The sequence below is a fragment of the Lithobates pipiens genome, unplaced genomic scaffold, assembly GCF_037356315.1.
Source record: "Lithobates pipiens isolate NorthernLeopardFrog02 unplaced genomic scaffold, aLitPip1_a1.2 Scaffold_18, whole genome shotgun sequence".
Lineage (NCBI taxonomy): Eukaryota > Metazoa > Chordata > Amphibia > Anura > Ranidae > Lithobates > Lithobates pipiens.
In genome coordinates this window covers 357,393,913-357,410,484 of record NW_027507758.1, presented here as the reverse complement: position 1 = coordinate 357,410,484, position 16,572 = coordinate 357,393,913, and the positions used below count along the sequence as shown (strand labels likewise).

The 16,572-nt window shown below is 43.8% G+C and overlaps 1 protein-coding gene across 2 annotated transcripts in view; it reads left to right on the top strand.

Moving 5' to 3' along the window:
• The first annotated feature begins 821 nt into the window (after positions 1-821).
• CCDC50 (coiled-coil domain containing 50) overlaps positions 822-16,572 on the top strand; it is a 109,229-nt gene continuing 93,478 nt past the window's right edge. The window contains exon 1 of one of the 2 annotated variants that reach the window (XM_077487536.1): positions 822-1,065. In XM_077487536.1, coding sequence (XP_077343662.1) covers positions 1,017-1,065 — 49 coding nt within the window. In that variant the 5' untranslated portion in view covers positions 822-1,016. The remainder of the gene's footprint in view (positions 1,066-16,572) is intronic. The other variant, XM_077487537.1, reaches the window with a different exon arrangement.

Here is a 16,572-nt window from a genome sequence, read left to right as displayed (position 1 = left end):
AGGAAGGAGAGGGATCACATATATATATATATATATATACACATATATATATATATATATATATATATATATATATATATATATATATATATATATATATATATATATATATATATATATAGAAAGAAGAGGGATCACATACATACATACATACATACATACATACATACATACATAGGAAGGTGAGGGATCACACACACACATATATAGGAAGGAGAAGGATCACACACACATATAGGAAGGAGAGGGGTCACACACACATATGGGAAGGAGAGGGGTCACACACACATATAGGAAGGAGAGGGGTCACACACACACATATAGGAAGGAGAGGGATCACACACACATATAGGAAGGAGAGGGGTCACACACACACATATAGGAAGGAGAGGGATCACATACATACATAGGAAGGTGAGGGATCACACACACATATATAGGAAGGTGAGGGATCACACACACATATATAGGAAGGAGAGGGATCACACACACATATAGGAAGGAGAGGGATCACATACATACGGGAAGGAGAGGGATCACACATATATATATATATATATATATATATATATATATATATATATATATATATATATATATATATATAGAAAGAAGAGGGATCACATACATACATACATACATACATACATACATACATACATACATACATACATACATACATACGAAGGTGAGGGATCACACACACACATATATAGGAAGGAGAAGGATCACACACACACACGTGCTGGGAACATCCCTCTAAAGGGCAGCGCAAGAGTTAAACCGCGGCCTGCCGAGCCTGGATGACGTCATGCGATTGTTCGGCCAGCCCCGCCCCGCACGGATTTTGTCCTGTCTGTGTTGCCATACGCGTCTCCCGATTCCATCGGATCCTGTCATCCCAGGGATCGGAGCGATCGTGTCACTCAGGGATCCCAGCGGCCACCAATGACAGCCGGAGATCGCCTTCCCTCTACTACTAGACAGGATCCCTACACAGCATATATACTGCGACCATGACCGACATCAGCATCGACAGCTCCAAGCTGCCAGGAGTCAAAGAAGGTACGGGGGGGGGGGGGTCTGTCTGTCTGTGTGTACCCCTCTTCCACCGATCTCCCCTCTCTATTAACCCTTCCACCCCCCACAAGCGATCACTGGTATTATTGTGGGTGGTGGTGATGGGCCCTCTGTGTGTCCTATAGGAGATCTCTGATTATTCATTCCCTCTATATGTCCTGCCCATAGTGCTCTGTATACACCAGGCACAGCATTGTCTCATTGCTTAGTATCTGGAATCATCTCTCCTGTGCAGTATATACCTCCTGATTCTGGATCCGTCTTCCTCCAACTCTGACAACCTTCTATAGGAAGGAAAAACTTTTTTGTCCCATGTTGGATACAGAAGACTAAGAGTTAATGGTATTGGCTCACATTGGAGCCACATGACAGGTCAAATCGCATGACCAGTTGCAACCATTGTTGTCAATCGCACTGTTCAAATTGGGACGGCACCAAATGTGTGGTGCTGCAGTGTTCTGCACTACTTTTGGTGATTTTTGGGTGCAACTTCCATAGACCTCTGTGCATGAAGCCACGCAGATGTCTTCCAAATCGCACTGACACGCCGCTTTGAAATGACTTTGTCTCTGAAATCGCACAATGTGAACGAGGGGTTCAACACAAAACCAAAAGTGTAATCTATTGCAGCTCACCAATCATTAGATGTGGTGGCTGCATTTCTTTTCTTTTATTTGGGGGGGCGCTCTTTTTACTCTGTTTTCATTATATGATGATCTGGTCAGTAACAAACCTTGTTTTAGCTTAGAAAAAATAAAAATAAAATAAAAAGTAGAAAAGTGAGCAACAACTCTGGAGGAATGAGAACAGGAGGCACACAGGGTGGATTTGATTTAAATCAAGTCAATTTTAAATAACATTTTAAATTTCTAATAAAAAGGCTTGATTTAAAGCAACTCGATTTAAATAATAATTTTTAAAGCGCAACTGTCATCTCTGTCCTGGAGCGGCTGCTCCTCTGACTCGCTGACAGTCTCGTTTACTTTAATGGGACAGCTGGTGATGCGGCAGTGACACAACAAGGTGAGGGATGTGGTGGCAGTAGGTGAGTGGATGCCCGCTAACGGGCACTGCCATGATGGATCTAAATTGACAGGTGCTCTTTAAAGGTAAGGACATATTCTTGCTGTTAGTTAGAATCTCTAATATTAGGAAACCTTCATTTTGTTTGCAATTTCGAATAATAAGCTGTCAGGTTAGTAAAACATCGATATCATAACCGATTCAATCATACCGTTTGTAGTGTACATAGATTTGCAAAACAAAGGAATAAAGGAATATTCCTGAACATTGGTTTATCTCATGGTTACTGTGAAATTATGTGAATGCATCAATGTATTTCAGCTTGCAGAGCTTGGATTCATTGAATGAGTTTACCAAAAAATTTAATATTGCAGACTAAACTGACTTGTGTTACATAACTAAGCTCCTTTTCATCCTGAATAAACTACATTTTTAATTTATCTTAAATAGAAAACTATGTTTTAGATATATTTTTTTACTCCAAAAGCCTTTTTGTTACAATAAGTTTGATAAAAATGAAAAGCATGAGATTTAAATCTTCCAATCTCTCTCCCCCCCTTTTTATTTATTTTTTATCATTGATTTATATTCTCTCTGGAGGCACACAGCAGGCAGCAGAATTGTCATTTTAGGGGAGTGTTAGGTGGATTAGCAGGTTTAGATAAACTAACAAATTAAAGGCAAGCTGCAGCTCACACTTTATAAGCAGTTACAGCAAAAAAAAGTGTGTGTGTGTATTAAAAAAAATAAAAAATGTTTATATATATATATATATATATATATATATATATATATATATATATATATATTTTTTTTTTTTAAAGATAAACTTTTTTGCATATGTAAATAAAATACTTTTTTGTCCTGCAAGCACACCGCCCCACACAGGCTCTCACACTGGAGTGACAGGAGAGGCACTTTACAGGCGCTATTTTTAGCAATAAAATGCCTGTAAAGGTACTCAGTGTGACAGTTGCCCAATAAGCACATCTGTCAGTGTTAAAGCAATTGTAAAGTCTGTTATTTTTATAGGAAAAAAACGCATTCTATGAAATTTGGTTTTGTAAAGAGCAGCCCAGATTCTCCTGTTCTTGGGTCCCTCTTCAGCTCTCGTGCCCCCACAGCAAGCTGATTGCTATGGAGGCACCAGAGCTGAGCCACTGCTCCCTGTGTCCATTCAGACACCTAGCTACGGTTTCACCCCGCCCCCCCCTCTCTCTCTCTTGATTGACTAACTGACTTTAATTGACAGGGAGCCAATGGCGCCGCTGCTGTGTCTCAGCCAATCAAGAGGGAGGCCAAGACACTCTTGGACTTCACTGGACAGAGATGGGGTTCAGGTAAGTATTTGGGGGGGGGGGGGTCCTTCTGCACACAGAAGGATTTTTATCCTAATGCATTAAGATTAAAAAAAAAAAACCTGACTTTACAACCTCTTTAAATGGTTTGTCTCATTCCTGTGAACTGATACATTCTGCTGGAGAGCTTGTTCTTTTGAAAAACAGACTTACTGGCTGAATCACCAGATGAAAATAAATGAAGGTCTAAAAGAAAATATACAGCCATCACATCTATGAATTGGTAAGCTGCAATATGATAAATATTTGCGTTTGGGTTTAAAGGGGTTGTAAACCCTCAAGGTTTTTCACCTTTAATACATTTTATGCATTAAGGTGAAAAACCTCCTGTGAAGCAGCTGCCCCCCAGAGCCCCCCTTTTACTTGCCTGAAACCGGTCTTTCCATTGACAGGGATGAGCATCCCAGCTCCAGCTGGTGTCTCAGTCCTGATTGAATAGAGTGATAGCAGCACAGCCATTGGTTCCTGCTGCTGTCAATCAAATCCAATGACCCGGGGGTGGGGCCGAGTCCTGCTGTCTGTGTCAAGACGCAGCAGCAAAACACAGGCGTGAGCCCACACGCAAGTGCCCTGAGGGAGAGCGGCTTTCCAACTGGGCACTTGAGAAGAGGAGGAGCCAGGAGCGCCACTGAGGGACCCCAAAAGAGGAGGATCGGGGCCACTCTGCAAAATCAACTGCAGGTAAGTATGACTTTATTTTTTTTTTTTTTTTTTTTTTTTTTAAATGAACCTTTATATATTCTTTAAGGCCTCATGCACACTGGTGTTTTTGCAGCTGCTGTTTTGGGTGTCAGGTGTTTATTTATTTTTTCTACTGCAGCCTGTAAACTCCCCAGGATGTTATCGTATATGCCCATGCATATATAGGCTGTTCTCAACGCTTTTTGGCAGGAGTGTTTCCAGGCTTTTCTCTTGCCATCTGTGATCTAAGAGATTTACTTCCACTTCCTGTTCTGTAGACACATCAGGATGTGAGGGCAAATTTTTCCCAAAGTGGGGACTATACCCTCATAAGCCCACAGCACATGGGTCAGTCTGTAGAATCTATTTAATTTTATTATCCAATTGCAGACATCCCAATCTGCAAAAACTCCTTTCAGGGAGTGCGCCGATGCTGTCGACTGGGCACACAGCAGGGCATAGGGCACATAATGGGGCACACAGTAGGTTACATCACGAAGCACACATCGGGGCACTGGGCACACCACTGGCTATGAGGCGCACACAGTATGGCACACATGACGGCACTGGGCACATCGTAGGACACGCAGCAAGGCACTGGGCACACCATGGGACACACAATGGGGGAAACACAGCAGCAAGAGCCAAGCAGCTGCTGTTTACTTGCAGAATAGCGTGGGAAGTGGCTGTCATTAGACCTCTCATGGCACACTCCTCCCCGCCGGCCCCTCTTCTCTTGTCCTTCCCAGGTGATGACAGATCTGGTCCATGCAAAGCGGCTGTCATTAGACCTCGTGGCACACTCCTCCCCGCTGGCCCCTCCTTCTCAGCCGTCCACCCTAGAAGTACCTGGGGTAGATGGAAGGGGAAGAGCATGCCATGAGAGGTCTAATCACAGCCACTTTGCAGGGACCAGATCTACCCCCTTAAATAGCTGTGATTGATGGGTGGATCACTATCATAGGGACCCTCATTGGCAAGGTGCCACTTCATCAGTGCCTACCAGCACAGCCTCTGGGTCCACCAGCTGAGCGCTCTGTCCCGCCCCCTCTTTTCCTGTTCTGTTGACAACCTAGAATGTTACAGAGAGAACAAATGGAGAGTGAGGCCACATTCTCACAGGTGACTTTGGTGATTGTTGGTGAGAATCAGTAGTTTCTGGCTGGCAGAACAAATAGTGCATTTACACAATGGGGTTTATTTACTAAAACCCCTTTCACACCATGCAGCCCATAGCGTTGGCGGTAAAACGTCGCTATTTTTAGCAGCGTTTTACCGTCAGATTTGCGGCGCATTTCAGCTGCTAGCCGGGCGCTTTTACCCCCCCCGCTAGCGGCTGAGAAAGGGTTAAAACCGCCAGCAATACATCGCAATAGCTGCGTTTTTGCCGGCGGTATTACAGCGCTGTCCCATTGATTTCAATGGGGAGCAGCGGTGGAGGGGCGGTAAACACACCACTCCAAAGAAGCTGCTGGCAGGACTTTTCCCTGATGTCCTGCCAGCGCACCGCTGCAGTGTGAAAGCCCTCGGGCTTTCACACTACAGACAATGGTGCAGCTTTTTTAGGGCAGATTGCAGGCATTTCTAACGCTATAGCGCCTGCAAAACGCCCTGGTGTGAAAGGGGTCTTAGACTGGAGAGTGCAAAAGCTGGTGCATCTCTGCATAGAAACTGACTTCCAGGTTTTATTGGCAAAGTTTAATTGTACAAACTGAAGTTAGAAGCTGATCGGCTATGACGCACAGCTGCACTAGATTCTGATTGCCCCAGTGTGTTTGAGACAAGCGGCTGACAGGAGTTTCTTTTAGGTGACAAGCTTCACGCAAGGCTGCAAAACTGCATTGCGCTTGACCATTACATATGAATGGCACCTAGACATGCGTGGTGTGTTTTGTCAACATTGCAGTGTAATGCAGAATTGTGGCAATTTCTGCTGGCAATCCAAAATCGCCCGATGTGAACCGGGCCTTAATGGGATTTCTAGCTGCATACAAACAGGGTGCAGCTAATCGGCCAGTTTGTAGGGGGTTATGCTGCCTACAGCGACAGCAGCACACTTTCCCCTGCCACCCATGTGAATGGTGCCTGAAGCCTGCTAGCAGGGACACAGACACAAATGGAAGACCTGACCGGAGTTCTGATCCTTCCACACTAACCAAAACCCCCAAAAAATTATAAAATGTTCTTGCCTTTAGGTAGACTTTATTATTTGAAATTCAATTTTGATATAAAGAGGTATCAAAAAAATAAAATAAATAGATTTTAAACGCACTGGACTGCATGTGGTGTATACCGGCCCTAAGGCTAGGTTCAAGTGTGGTTAATGCATTTTTGAGGCCTGTTTTTCCTGCACAATTTGCATTTTTGGGATGTGTTAATGTTGCTAGGAGGAGGTGTCTGTTGTCATGCAGGAAATGCACCAAAAATAAATTTTAATGTGTATTCCATGCATTTTTTTTATTTTATTTTTTTAACTTTTTTTCTTTGCAATTCCATTGAAGTCTATGGAGCCAAAAATGCAGCGTGTTTAAAAAAAAAAAGCCTGCACTTTTCAAAAAAAATGCACCAGTGACCACTGCATAGATGTGAATGTGACCCATAGGAACTAATGTTAAATGGACTATAGTGTGTTTCTGCAAATCAGCAAACGCACTGAAAAATTTATAGGTGTGAACCGAGCCTAAGACAGGAAGTGTGATACTGGCCAGATCACCATGTGAAAATAAAGGAAAAAAACAAAGCCTATACAAATAAAATGCAGCCGTTAAGATGGTTGGATGGATGTCATCAGTGCTGCACTATTAATATCTGCAAAATGCTTATTTAAAGCTATACCAAGCATATCTAATTACATGCACTAAGATTATCTTAAAGGTAAAGTGTCTCCGTGAGGCCATATTTTGTGTCAATATTGCAGTTTAATTTAAAAGTGACTGTTGCTATTCTAAAATATAAAAAGAAGTAATCTCTGCTTACATAGCTGTTCTGCAGCACATGCTGCCAAACTTTGCGGTTTTGAAGAGATATACTTGCTTCTGCATTTGACATTGGATCTAACATCTCGGTCCCCCGTTGCAGTGTGTGGTTTCATCCGCTGCCCCCATGTCGGCAACATGACACAATAGTGGTATAGGGGCTGCATGGATGCAGCCATAGAAGGCATCAGGGGACCAGATATTCAACATTCAACATATTTAACTGCTTTTAAAAATTCTCCAGCAAGTTTGTCTCTTCAATTCATCCTTCCTATGTAGGAGGATTTTTCACCTCTGTCTCACTTGAGGCCAGTGGCGGCTGGTGAAGTTGCACATCATATACCAGGCTGCACATTATACACCAGGCTCTGCACATCATATACCAGGCTGCACATTATACACCAGGCTCTGCACATCATATACCAGGCTGCACATTATACACCAGGCTCTGCACATCATATACCAGGCTGCACATTATGCACAGGGCTCTGCACATAAGGAACTTTTTATTTTTATTTTTTTATGGGGGGGGGGGCGCCCCCTATGGACGGGCCGCCGCTGCTTGAGGCCAATCACTGGATATATGTGAGGGTAAGGCTGTGGTCACAGGACTGTGCATGTGTTGTGCATTGGGATATTGTGATTCAATTCATTCTTAATGCCCACTCACATGGGTTGTAGCACACTGCAATGCTCTCTTGTGCGTTGTGGTACACTGCCGTTCCAAAAGAACGTCTACGCACCATTTCTTTGGTGCAGTATGGCAGCCTATTAATTAGAATGGGCTCCCTAACACAAGTTGTGAAGTAAAGTGCGTACATTTGCTCTGTGTTAACGCTTCGCAAACGTGTGGAACCAACCTTAAGTTCTCTTTGCTGGGAGGGCTCTGCTTTCCTGTGTGTGTGTGGTGGTTTTTTTTTTTATTTTTTAGTCATTTTTGATGTCACTAATGTTTTTAAAGCTTTTACTTCCTTTTTACATTCACGAGACTTTGTTATGATATGGCGAATATATAAACGTACAGTATAGTACATACCATTCATGCTTCATTGATTGCAGTCTTCCTCCTCCATGTAGAGCTAGAGCAGTCACTAGAATTTTCATTATCTGTCATTTTGCAGATGTGTCAGGTGCCTATGTCTTTTTCCTGTGCCTCCCCCCCCCTTCCTCAGCCACTGTTACTAATGTGTCCCTTCATAATGTCTGGAAGGGAGCCATAGCATGGGGACATGGGCATCCCATACACCTGGAAGTGTCAAATACTGAAGATTCTAGAGGGGCTGTACCGTTACAAGAGTGTGAAGACTGGAGTCAACAGAGTACAAATGTTAAACCATAAGTAAACTCTACTACTGAATTCTACCTATAGGTAGTATAAATATCTCCTAGACGTACACTATTAAGGGCCGGTTCACACTGCGAGCCGCGGCGAGGCGTCTCCGACTTCCTCGCCGCGACTTGCAGGGGGGGTCAGCGGCGACTTGCAGAGGACTTCTGCATAGAAGTCAATGCAAGTCGCCCCCGAAGTCGCCCCGAAGTAGTACAGGAACCTTTTTTCTGAGTCGGAGCGACTCGAGTCGCTCCTCTCAGAACGGTTCCATTGTACTCAATGGGGACAACTTGCGGGAGCGAGGCGAGGCGAGCCGTGTCGCCTCGCCTCGCGCCGCAGTGTGAACCGGCCCTTAGGAGATATTTACTGTACATGCAGCCAGTGACATCACTGGGGCATGTGCTCTAAAGAAACGGACTGTGCTGTTTCTTCAGAGCCCTGTGCCATGACCGGCGGCTCTGCATGTACGGAGTGACATCCCTGCAGCTCCGGGCAGTCATGGCGCCAGAGCCCGCAAACCTGGAAGTAACTTGGGGTAAGATGTCAGCCCCCTCAGCGGTGTGCGGGCACTGCTGGAAGGCTTTGTTCCAAGGTAAGTATTTACACATAATGAGTTTGTATGTGATGCATATTTGCTCATTATGCCTTTCGTCTTACAGGGTTTCTTATTATTTAATTTTTATTTATTTTTCAAAAGTTTACAACTGCCTTTTAAAGAAGAACTTCACCCCTCCATTCCCCCACTTGTGTGTTTTTTTTTTTTTTTTTTTTTTTTTTTTTTTTCTGGCCTCCAGCTGCTGAGTGTCCCTGCTTCTGTAGCCTCCTGGGATATATGATGGAGATATCTGATGAGATTACTGGAGCAGAGATGCACCACTCTTGCATAGATGAGAATGCAGGCGGGTGGGGGCTCATGCAGCAATTACCTGCAGATGATTGGCCCTGGATGCACACTGTCTGCCTCCCAGGGCTGATCAGCCGCAGGCAGTCGCTGCATGAACAATTAAATGCAATCGGCTACGAAAAGCTGCGGGAGCAGTCCGCCTTCCTATGCTTTTTTTGGGACTTCCTGCCTGCAGCAAATTATAGTTAACCCTCCACTGGGTTTCCTGCATCTAATTGCAAATGGCCGCATTTGGGGACTAGCCCAAAGCCTCATACACACAATCGGACTTTGTACAAACTTTCCCTTGGACTTTTGTACAAAGGGCGTTGCCCGTGAAATTTGTATTGCATACACATGATCAGACTTTTTAGGCAACAAACCCGAACGTAGTGACGTTTCAATGTACTGACGACACTTCAAAAGAGGACGTTCAATTACTCCGGCGCCACCCTTTGGTCAACTTCTGTATTGTTGTCTGATCTTTTGCATTGGTTCTGAGCATGTGTGTTTGTACTTTGTACAAAAGTCCGATGGTTTTGTGTACACACAATCGGACTTTGCTCCATCGGACTTATGTTGTCAAAAAGTTTGTCCGTTCGCACAGCCAACAAAAGTCAGATTAAAACCGAAAAAGTTTGTCCGAGTGTACACACGGTCAATGTTGCCTTAAAACAGCTAATTTGCATGTTTGTTGTCAAAAAGTCAGATCATGTGTACAGGCCTTTAGACTAGGTTACCATCTCTGTGGCTGGGAAACACACGTTTCCAACCTGCTGATAACACGCTGCACTTTAGCAGATGCATAGGTGTGCCCTTAATTCTTAATGACACCCCCATGCATTGGCAACCCCGGCGTGTTTTCTTTGCGCAAAATCGTTGCACCATACGGCTAGGTGTGGCACGAGATATTAATCAACAATCTTTCATGATCCTGACAAATGCATGCAGGTGAAAGGTGAGATGAAATCCTTGAAGGTGGAGCTATAACGCTACACAAGTGACATAAAGTGCAATAAAAACCCAGTCGAATAAAAGAAGAGATTGCATTGCTGCCTGTTTCCTTGTTTAAATCAAATCTGAATGTAATCACTAAATTCTCATATAAACTTTAAAGGGGTTGTAAACCCTCAAGGTTTTTCACCTTAATGCATTCTATACATTAAGGTGAAAAACCTCCTGTGCTGAAGCTGCCCCCCAGAGCCCCCCATTTACTTTTTACTTATTTAGGGACCCTAGAAGAGGAGGATCTGGGCCACTGTGTGCAAAACTGCACAGAGGAGGTAAGTATGGAAATCACCGAAGATGAACGGCGCCTGCGCCGTGAGTCCAGGTGCAAGCCCCACCATCCAAGTGGACATGGGGCTGCACATAGTTAGAGGGTCGCTCGCCACGCTTCAGGCACGGCCTCGCTTCTCTTGGCTCTTTTTATTCTAACTCTATGTCCACTTGGATGGTGGGGCTTGAACCTGGACTCATGGCGCAGGCACCGTTAATCTTCGAATATTTTCGGAATCTGCTTGTCATGTGTACTGCGCATGCGCAGTACACAACGGACACTGTCTGACGGGTGACAGTATTTGACAGGACACCGGAAGACAGCAGGGACCATTCAGAAAGCACAGTAGGAAGCATGCATTCACTTCCTGTTTCCCTTAGTAAGGATGCTGGCGCCTGGAACTGAGGGATGGGTCGGCTTTGGGTGCCGTCATTGCTGGCTCCCTGGACAGGTGAGTGTCCTTTTTATTAAATCAGCAGCTACAGTATTTGTAACTGCTGACTTTTTTTTTCTACCCAGATGCAACTCTGCTTTTAAAATAGAAATGAAAGGAAAAACATTTTTGTTTGGATATAAACAAGCAATATAAAACTTTTTTTTTTTTTTTTTTTGTACAAGTGATCACATTCTGTCTGTTCTCAGCTGTATGCGAGCTGGGGGGAGGAGAAACAGTAGCACACTGAGCTTCCTAGTGAATGACTGTACAGTGGGGCAATGTCAGGACAAGTCTGATCCCAGCATGGCTAGAGAACTGACCACTGTGCTCTCCTGCTTAGTGTGGTCAGTTTTTGATAGGAAAGCAAAGGGACTAACGGGAACACCAGGGATTTTATACAAAGGCAGCAATACAAAGAGAGCAAGATACCTTCTCATACAAGTATATGGTACAGGAAGCGCATAGCAGGAATATGAAGTGTTCCTCAGCCAGCAGTCAAAGGGACACTTCCCATTTGCTGCAAGCAATGCCACTTGTACTGATTTTCTTTAACTGTTTTGCTAAACTTGGACATTGGCGAAGCATGGCAGGTTCCTTTTTTAAATAATGAAACATAATAGGGCCTTTTCACATTGGTGCGCTTTTCCAGGGTGACAAAAAACGATTGAAAAACCATTAAATTCTATGTAACTATTCACATTTCAGGAGTGCATGCACTTTGTAAAGTCCTGCATACTGCATACATTTCAAAAACGCATCAAAAGGCACCTTCCATTTTAAGTCAATGGGAACGCATCAAAATCACATCGCAAATGGGCCCTAAGCTGCACAAAAGCATATCCATGTGAAAGGGCCCATCGTTTTCCCTATTTGATAATGAGATTTTTTGTATACATCCGATTAAAAAAAAAAACTTCTAAATGTATACATGGAGGTCCTTGTTGTGGGTTCTTTTTCATGTGTTGTATAGCTATTGGCCATGTTGTAGTGATTTGTGTGAGTCTGTGGTCTTGTTATTTCTATTTAAGCTGATTTCCTCTACCCCCATGCTGTTCTGCAGCTGTCCTTATGTTTTGGGTTTCCTTGCAGGAGACCAGTTGGGATTATTCTGGAAATCCACATGTGTTTCTGTCAGGAAGTGATGACATATTTTAGACATGTAGGCCGTCTTTTGATTGCGCAGCGGGCAGACTTGCATTGTTATGTGTGACTTAGAAAAACACAAGTGTTAGGAAAAATGTTGTTTATGTCTCTAAGGCTGGAGCCACATATCCAGTGGCAGTGCTAAAAAAAAAAAAAAGACAGTTGCTGCCAGCATTTTGCAGACTTTGTTAATGTCATTTGAAGCACACAGTCACTGTCTCTAGTGTTGTCTGGCTCCTGCGGCCTACTCATAATTGTCTAGGCCAGCCGTCCCTCAGGTTTACAACCCTACAGTTGTGTGCGCAATGTAATACTTTTAAAAATAAACGACGCAAGTTTGTTTCTTTAGGGCCCTTTTACACGTGTGGACCGTTAAGATCTGCTGATAAAAACTGACAGGCGGATCTGAGCGGTCTCTCCATACTAGAGGCGACCGATATGGGTTTATGCTGATATTTAGAAATCTCAATGTATGATGCCGAAATTCCCCCCCATCTCATAAAATCTAACAGTTAGACCCCTTTCACACTGGGCCATTTTTCGGGGGCTTTTGGGCTTTCACGGTGGAGCGGTAGGTGGCAGGGCGTCAGAAAAAGTCCTGCCAGCAGCTTCTTTGGAGCTGTAAACTCGCCGCTCCTCCTCCGCTGCTCCCCATTGAAATCAATAGGGCAGTGATATGATACCGCTGGCAAAACGCCGCTCTGGCGGCGTTTTGCAGGCGGATTTAACCCCTTTCAGCCACTAGTGGGTGGTTAAAACTGCCCTGCTAGTGGCCGAATAGCGCCGCTTTACCACTGACGCCAGTGGGGGGGTCTTACTGTTTCGTTTTTTTTTTTTTATTCATTGAAGTGTGTGTTTTTTTTTTTTCGCCAAAAAATGCGTTTGAAAGACCGCTGCACAAATACCGTGTGACATAAAATATTGCAACAACCGTTATTTTATTCCCTAGGGTCTCTGCTAAAAAATTATATATAATGTTTGGGGGTTCTAAGTGATATTCTAGCAGAAAAGTACAGGATTTGTACTTGTAGGCAACAAGTGTCAGAAAAGATTTAGTCTTTAAAGCGGAGGTTCACACAAAAATTGAACCTCCGCTTTTCAGAAACCCCACCCCCCAGTGTCGCATTTCGGCACCTTTCGGGGGGAGGGGGGTTCAGATACCTGTCTAAGACAGGTATTTGCACCCACTTCCGGGCATAGACTCCCACGGGAGTCTGTGCCTCTTCTCGTCCCACCACGCTGTCTGCTGGGACACACACGGGTCTCAGACAGCAGGGACCATTCGGATTGCTCTGCGTGACTCATGCATTCTTACTGAAGATGGCGGTGGCAGCATCTGAGGACCAAGGGACGGTTTGGCCTCACGTGCTGACATCGTTGGACCCTGGACAGGTAAGTGTCCTTATTTTAAAAGTCAGCAGCTGCAGTATTTGTAAACTTTGAACTCCATGTGTAGGAGTTTTCAAATTCACAGTCCATTGATAAGTATAAACATTTTATCTCTCTTAGCTTCTTTTCTCAGACTTGGCAGGTTGCTCAGATAGGAGACAGGTCGCTGCACGGAAGACTTTAGGCAACCTACATTGACTTCTATTACAGAAGTCATTTGCAAGTCGCGCTGAAGTTTCAGTTCGGCCTTTTTTTAGCAGCCCAATCGGCCGATGCCAATTAATAAAAAAAAAAATGACAAAAATAGGCCGATATATTGGCCGATCTCTACGCCATACATATCTATGTAGCGACGGCCATCAGCGGTGACATGTCCACTGAGATGTGACCCGCCGCACAAAATCCAGAAGGATGGCGGATCGGATGAAAACGAACAGGCGGTGCGTAATCATCCCATTTCTATTCCCCCCCCCCCCCCATAGAGGAGAGCGATCTCTCTGACAGGTCTTTCCCTGCAGTGTGCAGAGACTGACTTGTCATCTGCCAGCTCAGCAGGGATCAACGGAGCGATCCCTGCTGAGCAAGCGGATGGCTGGATACGAATCCACACATCTTAAAGGGCCCTAATGCTTTCTTCTGAAGACTTGTGTAGCAGCCCCCTTTTGTCCAACAGAACCCGATCAGTCCTGCTGTAGCGCTAATCAGTGTATATTGACAGGGGAGGAGTTAACTCTATCAGAATAGCAGTGGGGGTGGGGCATGAAATGTCCCCGCGCACCACATATGGGATGCTGGCAGACAAAATTTTTTACGTTTTTATATATATATATATATATATATATATATATATATATATATATATATATATATATATATATATATATATATATATATATATATATATATATATATATATATATATATAATTATTTTTTTAACCAGTTTTTGTCAGTTTATTTACTTATCTATGATTGGCTTATGAAGGTCAATCAACGGTCCTGGCACAAGCAGGGATCTTTAAAAAGAAGAAAATGCGTCATTAGCAGTGCAGTCGGCAGGGGTGTGAATAAAGGGGCACATCCATCCATCCATCCCTCCCTCCCATGTCACAGCTCACGTTATGAGGATTTTGTCCTTTTTTGTTTATAAAAGTGACTTTGTTATTGTTTTGTTAGCTTGAGCTTTAATCGTGTTGTCGTTTAATATATTTTATATCAGTATTTGATTACATGCTGTTAATATAAGTCTACCTATAATAAAAGGCCGCGGCCATTTGAATCCACACAAATGAGTCAAGTGTTTTATTGCATGTTCTGCCTAGCGTCCCATACAATGTCCCTGTGGGGGAGATTCCTGGATCCACCTCCCTTGTGTGAACACAGGAATCTGAATTTTTATTTTTTTATTTTGTCCAGCACTTTGGTTGAGTAAGTAAATAAAACCTAGTATGTACCCAGCTTAATACCTTTTAACCCCAATGCATATCCTAATGTTTTTTTTGTTTTTTTTTTGCAAGATTCCTGATGCGTTACAATGCTCAAAAGGAAAAATCCTATTCTCAATGGTCTCATTCATGTTTGAATGTTGTCGCTTTTTGCAAGAAGCTCGAAAAAAGTACACAGGCTTTTTTGGGGTAGAATTTTTTTTTTTTTTTTTTTTTGGCATGTAGACTTTAGTAAGAGCCTTTTCACACTGAAGGCGCTTTTCAGGCGTTATATGCTAAAAATAGCGTCTGATTAAAGGCTTTTTTTATACCCTTCTTTGGGGTTAAAAGTGACTCGCCCCTGTCTGCACAGCGCCGGGAAAGTGCTGCTAAAACGAGCAGCGCTTTACTGCTAACCAGTGTGAAAGGGCTCTTGGGGTGCTTGAAAATTGTGTGTTTAAGTGCTTTTTGTTCAGGATACTTATTTTGAAAGTCTGTTGGGCTAAAATTTTTGCTCCTGTATTTCAATCTGTGCTTAAAAAAATGTGCATACAGATGCATAAAAAAAAATCTGTGCTCAAGTGTGATTGGGGGCTTACAGACAAGCATCCAAAGGGGTTTGTCCATGCGCTCCTTGTTGCTTAGTGCATTAGATATAAGAATTTGATACTGAGAGCGTTTTTCAAAGCATTACACTTGATAGTGCTATACTGTATATCTAGATTGGAGCTTGTATGCGTAATCCCTGCTACTAGTTTTGGTGATTTTACTATGCATGGCAGATTCAGGTAGAACTTAAGTGCCGGTTCACACAGGGGCGACACAACTTGCAGTGCAACTCAGACACGACCTGCACACGACTTCAGCAGCGTCTTGCAAAACGACTTCTGTATAGAAGTCAATGCAAGTCGCCTGAAGTCGCTCCAAAAATAGTACAGGAACCTTTTTCTAAGTCGGGGGGCGACTTGAGTCGCTCCTATTAGAACGGTTCCATAGTACAGAACGGAGCGCGACTTGTCAGGTGGCTAAGTCACCTGACAAGTCACGGTAGTGTGAACGGGCACTAATAGTCACACTTTCACAAAGTGGTGTTCTCGCAGTGCAAAATAAAAAAAAGGACTTCTGGTTGTGGATAGTGGAAACTGGTGATAATTAAGACCAGGTCTAACTTGGCGTACAGAGACCAGCATAGTGTTTGCTGCAGTTACCAGCCTCCTGTCCCACCTGCCGCTGGTTGTCTGCTTCTAACAACTAGTGATGCTGACCATGGACAGAACATGATGGGGAATCTGAGACGCTAGTTTCTCATCGGGTCCGCTCTATCCTGGTGACTGGCAGCAGACAGTGGGGGAATTCTATAGCCAGTAGCACACTGTCTATTGGCTATGGATTTGTCCACTGCTTGCTGTCAAACTCAAATGGAGCTCATGGGGAACTAGTGTCCATTAGGTTTCACCCACCCAGCCTGAGCCACTGCACTGTCTATGTGGCATCTGCGTGGGCAAGGATGGAGCTTTGCTGCACTTATGGTGGATTATTCATTTGCATACTCTGGTCTCAGCAGAGCCTCCA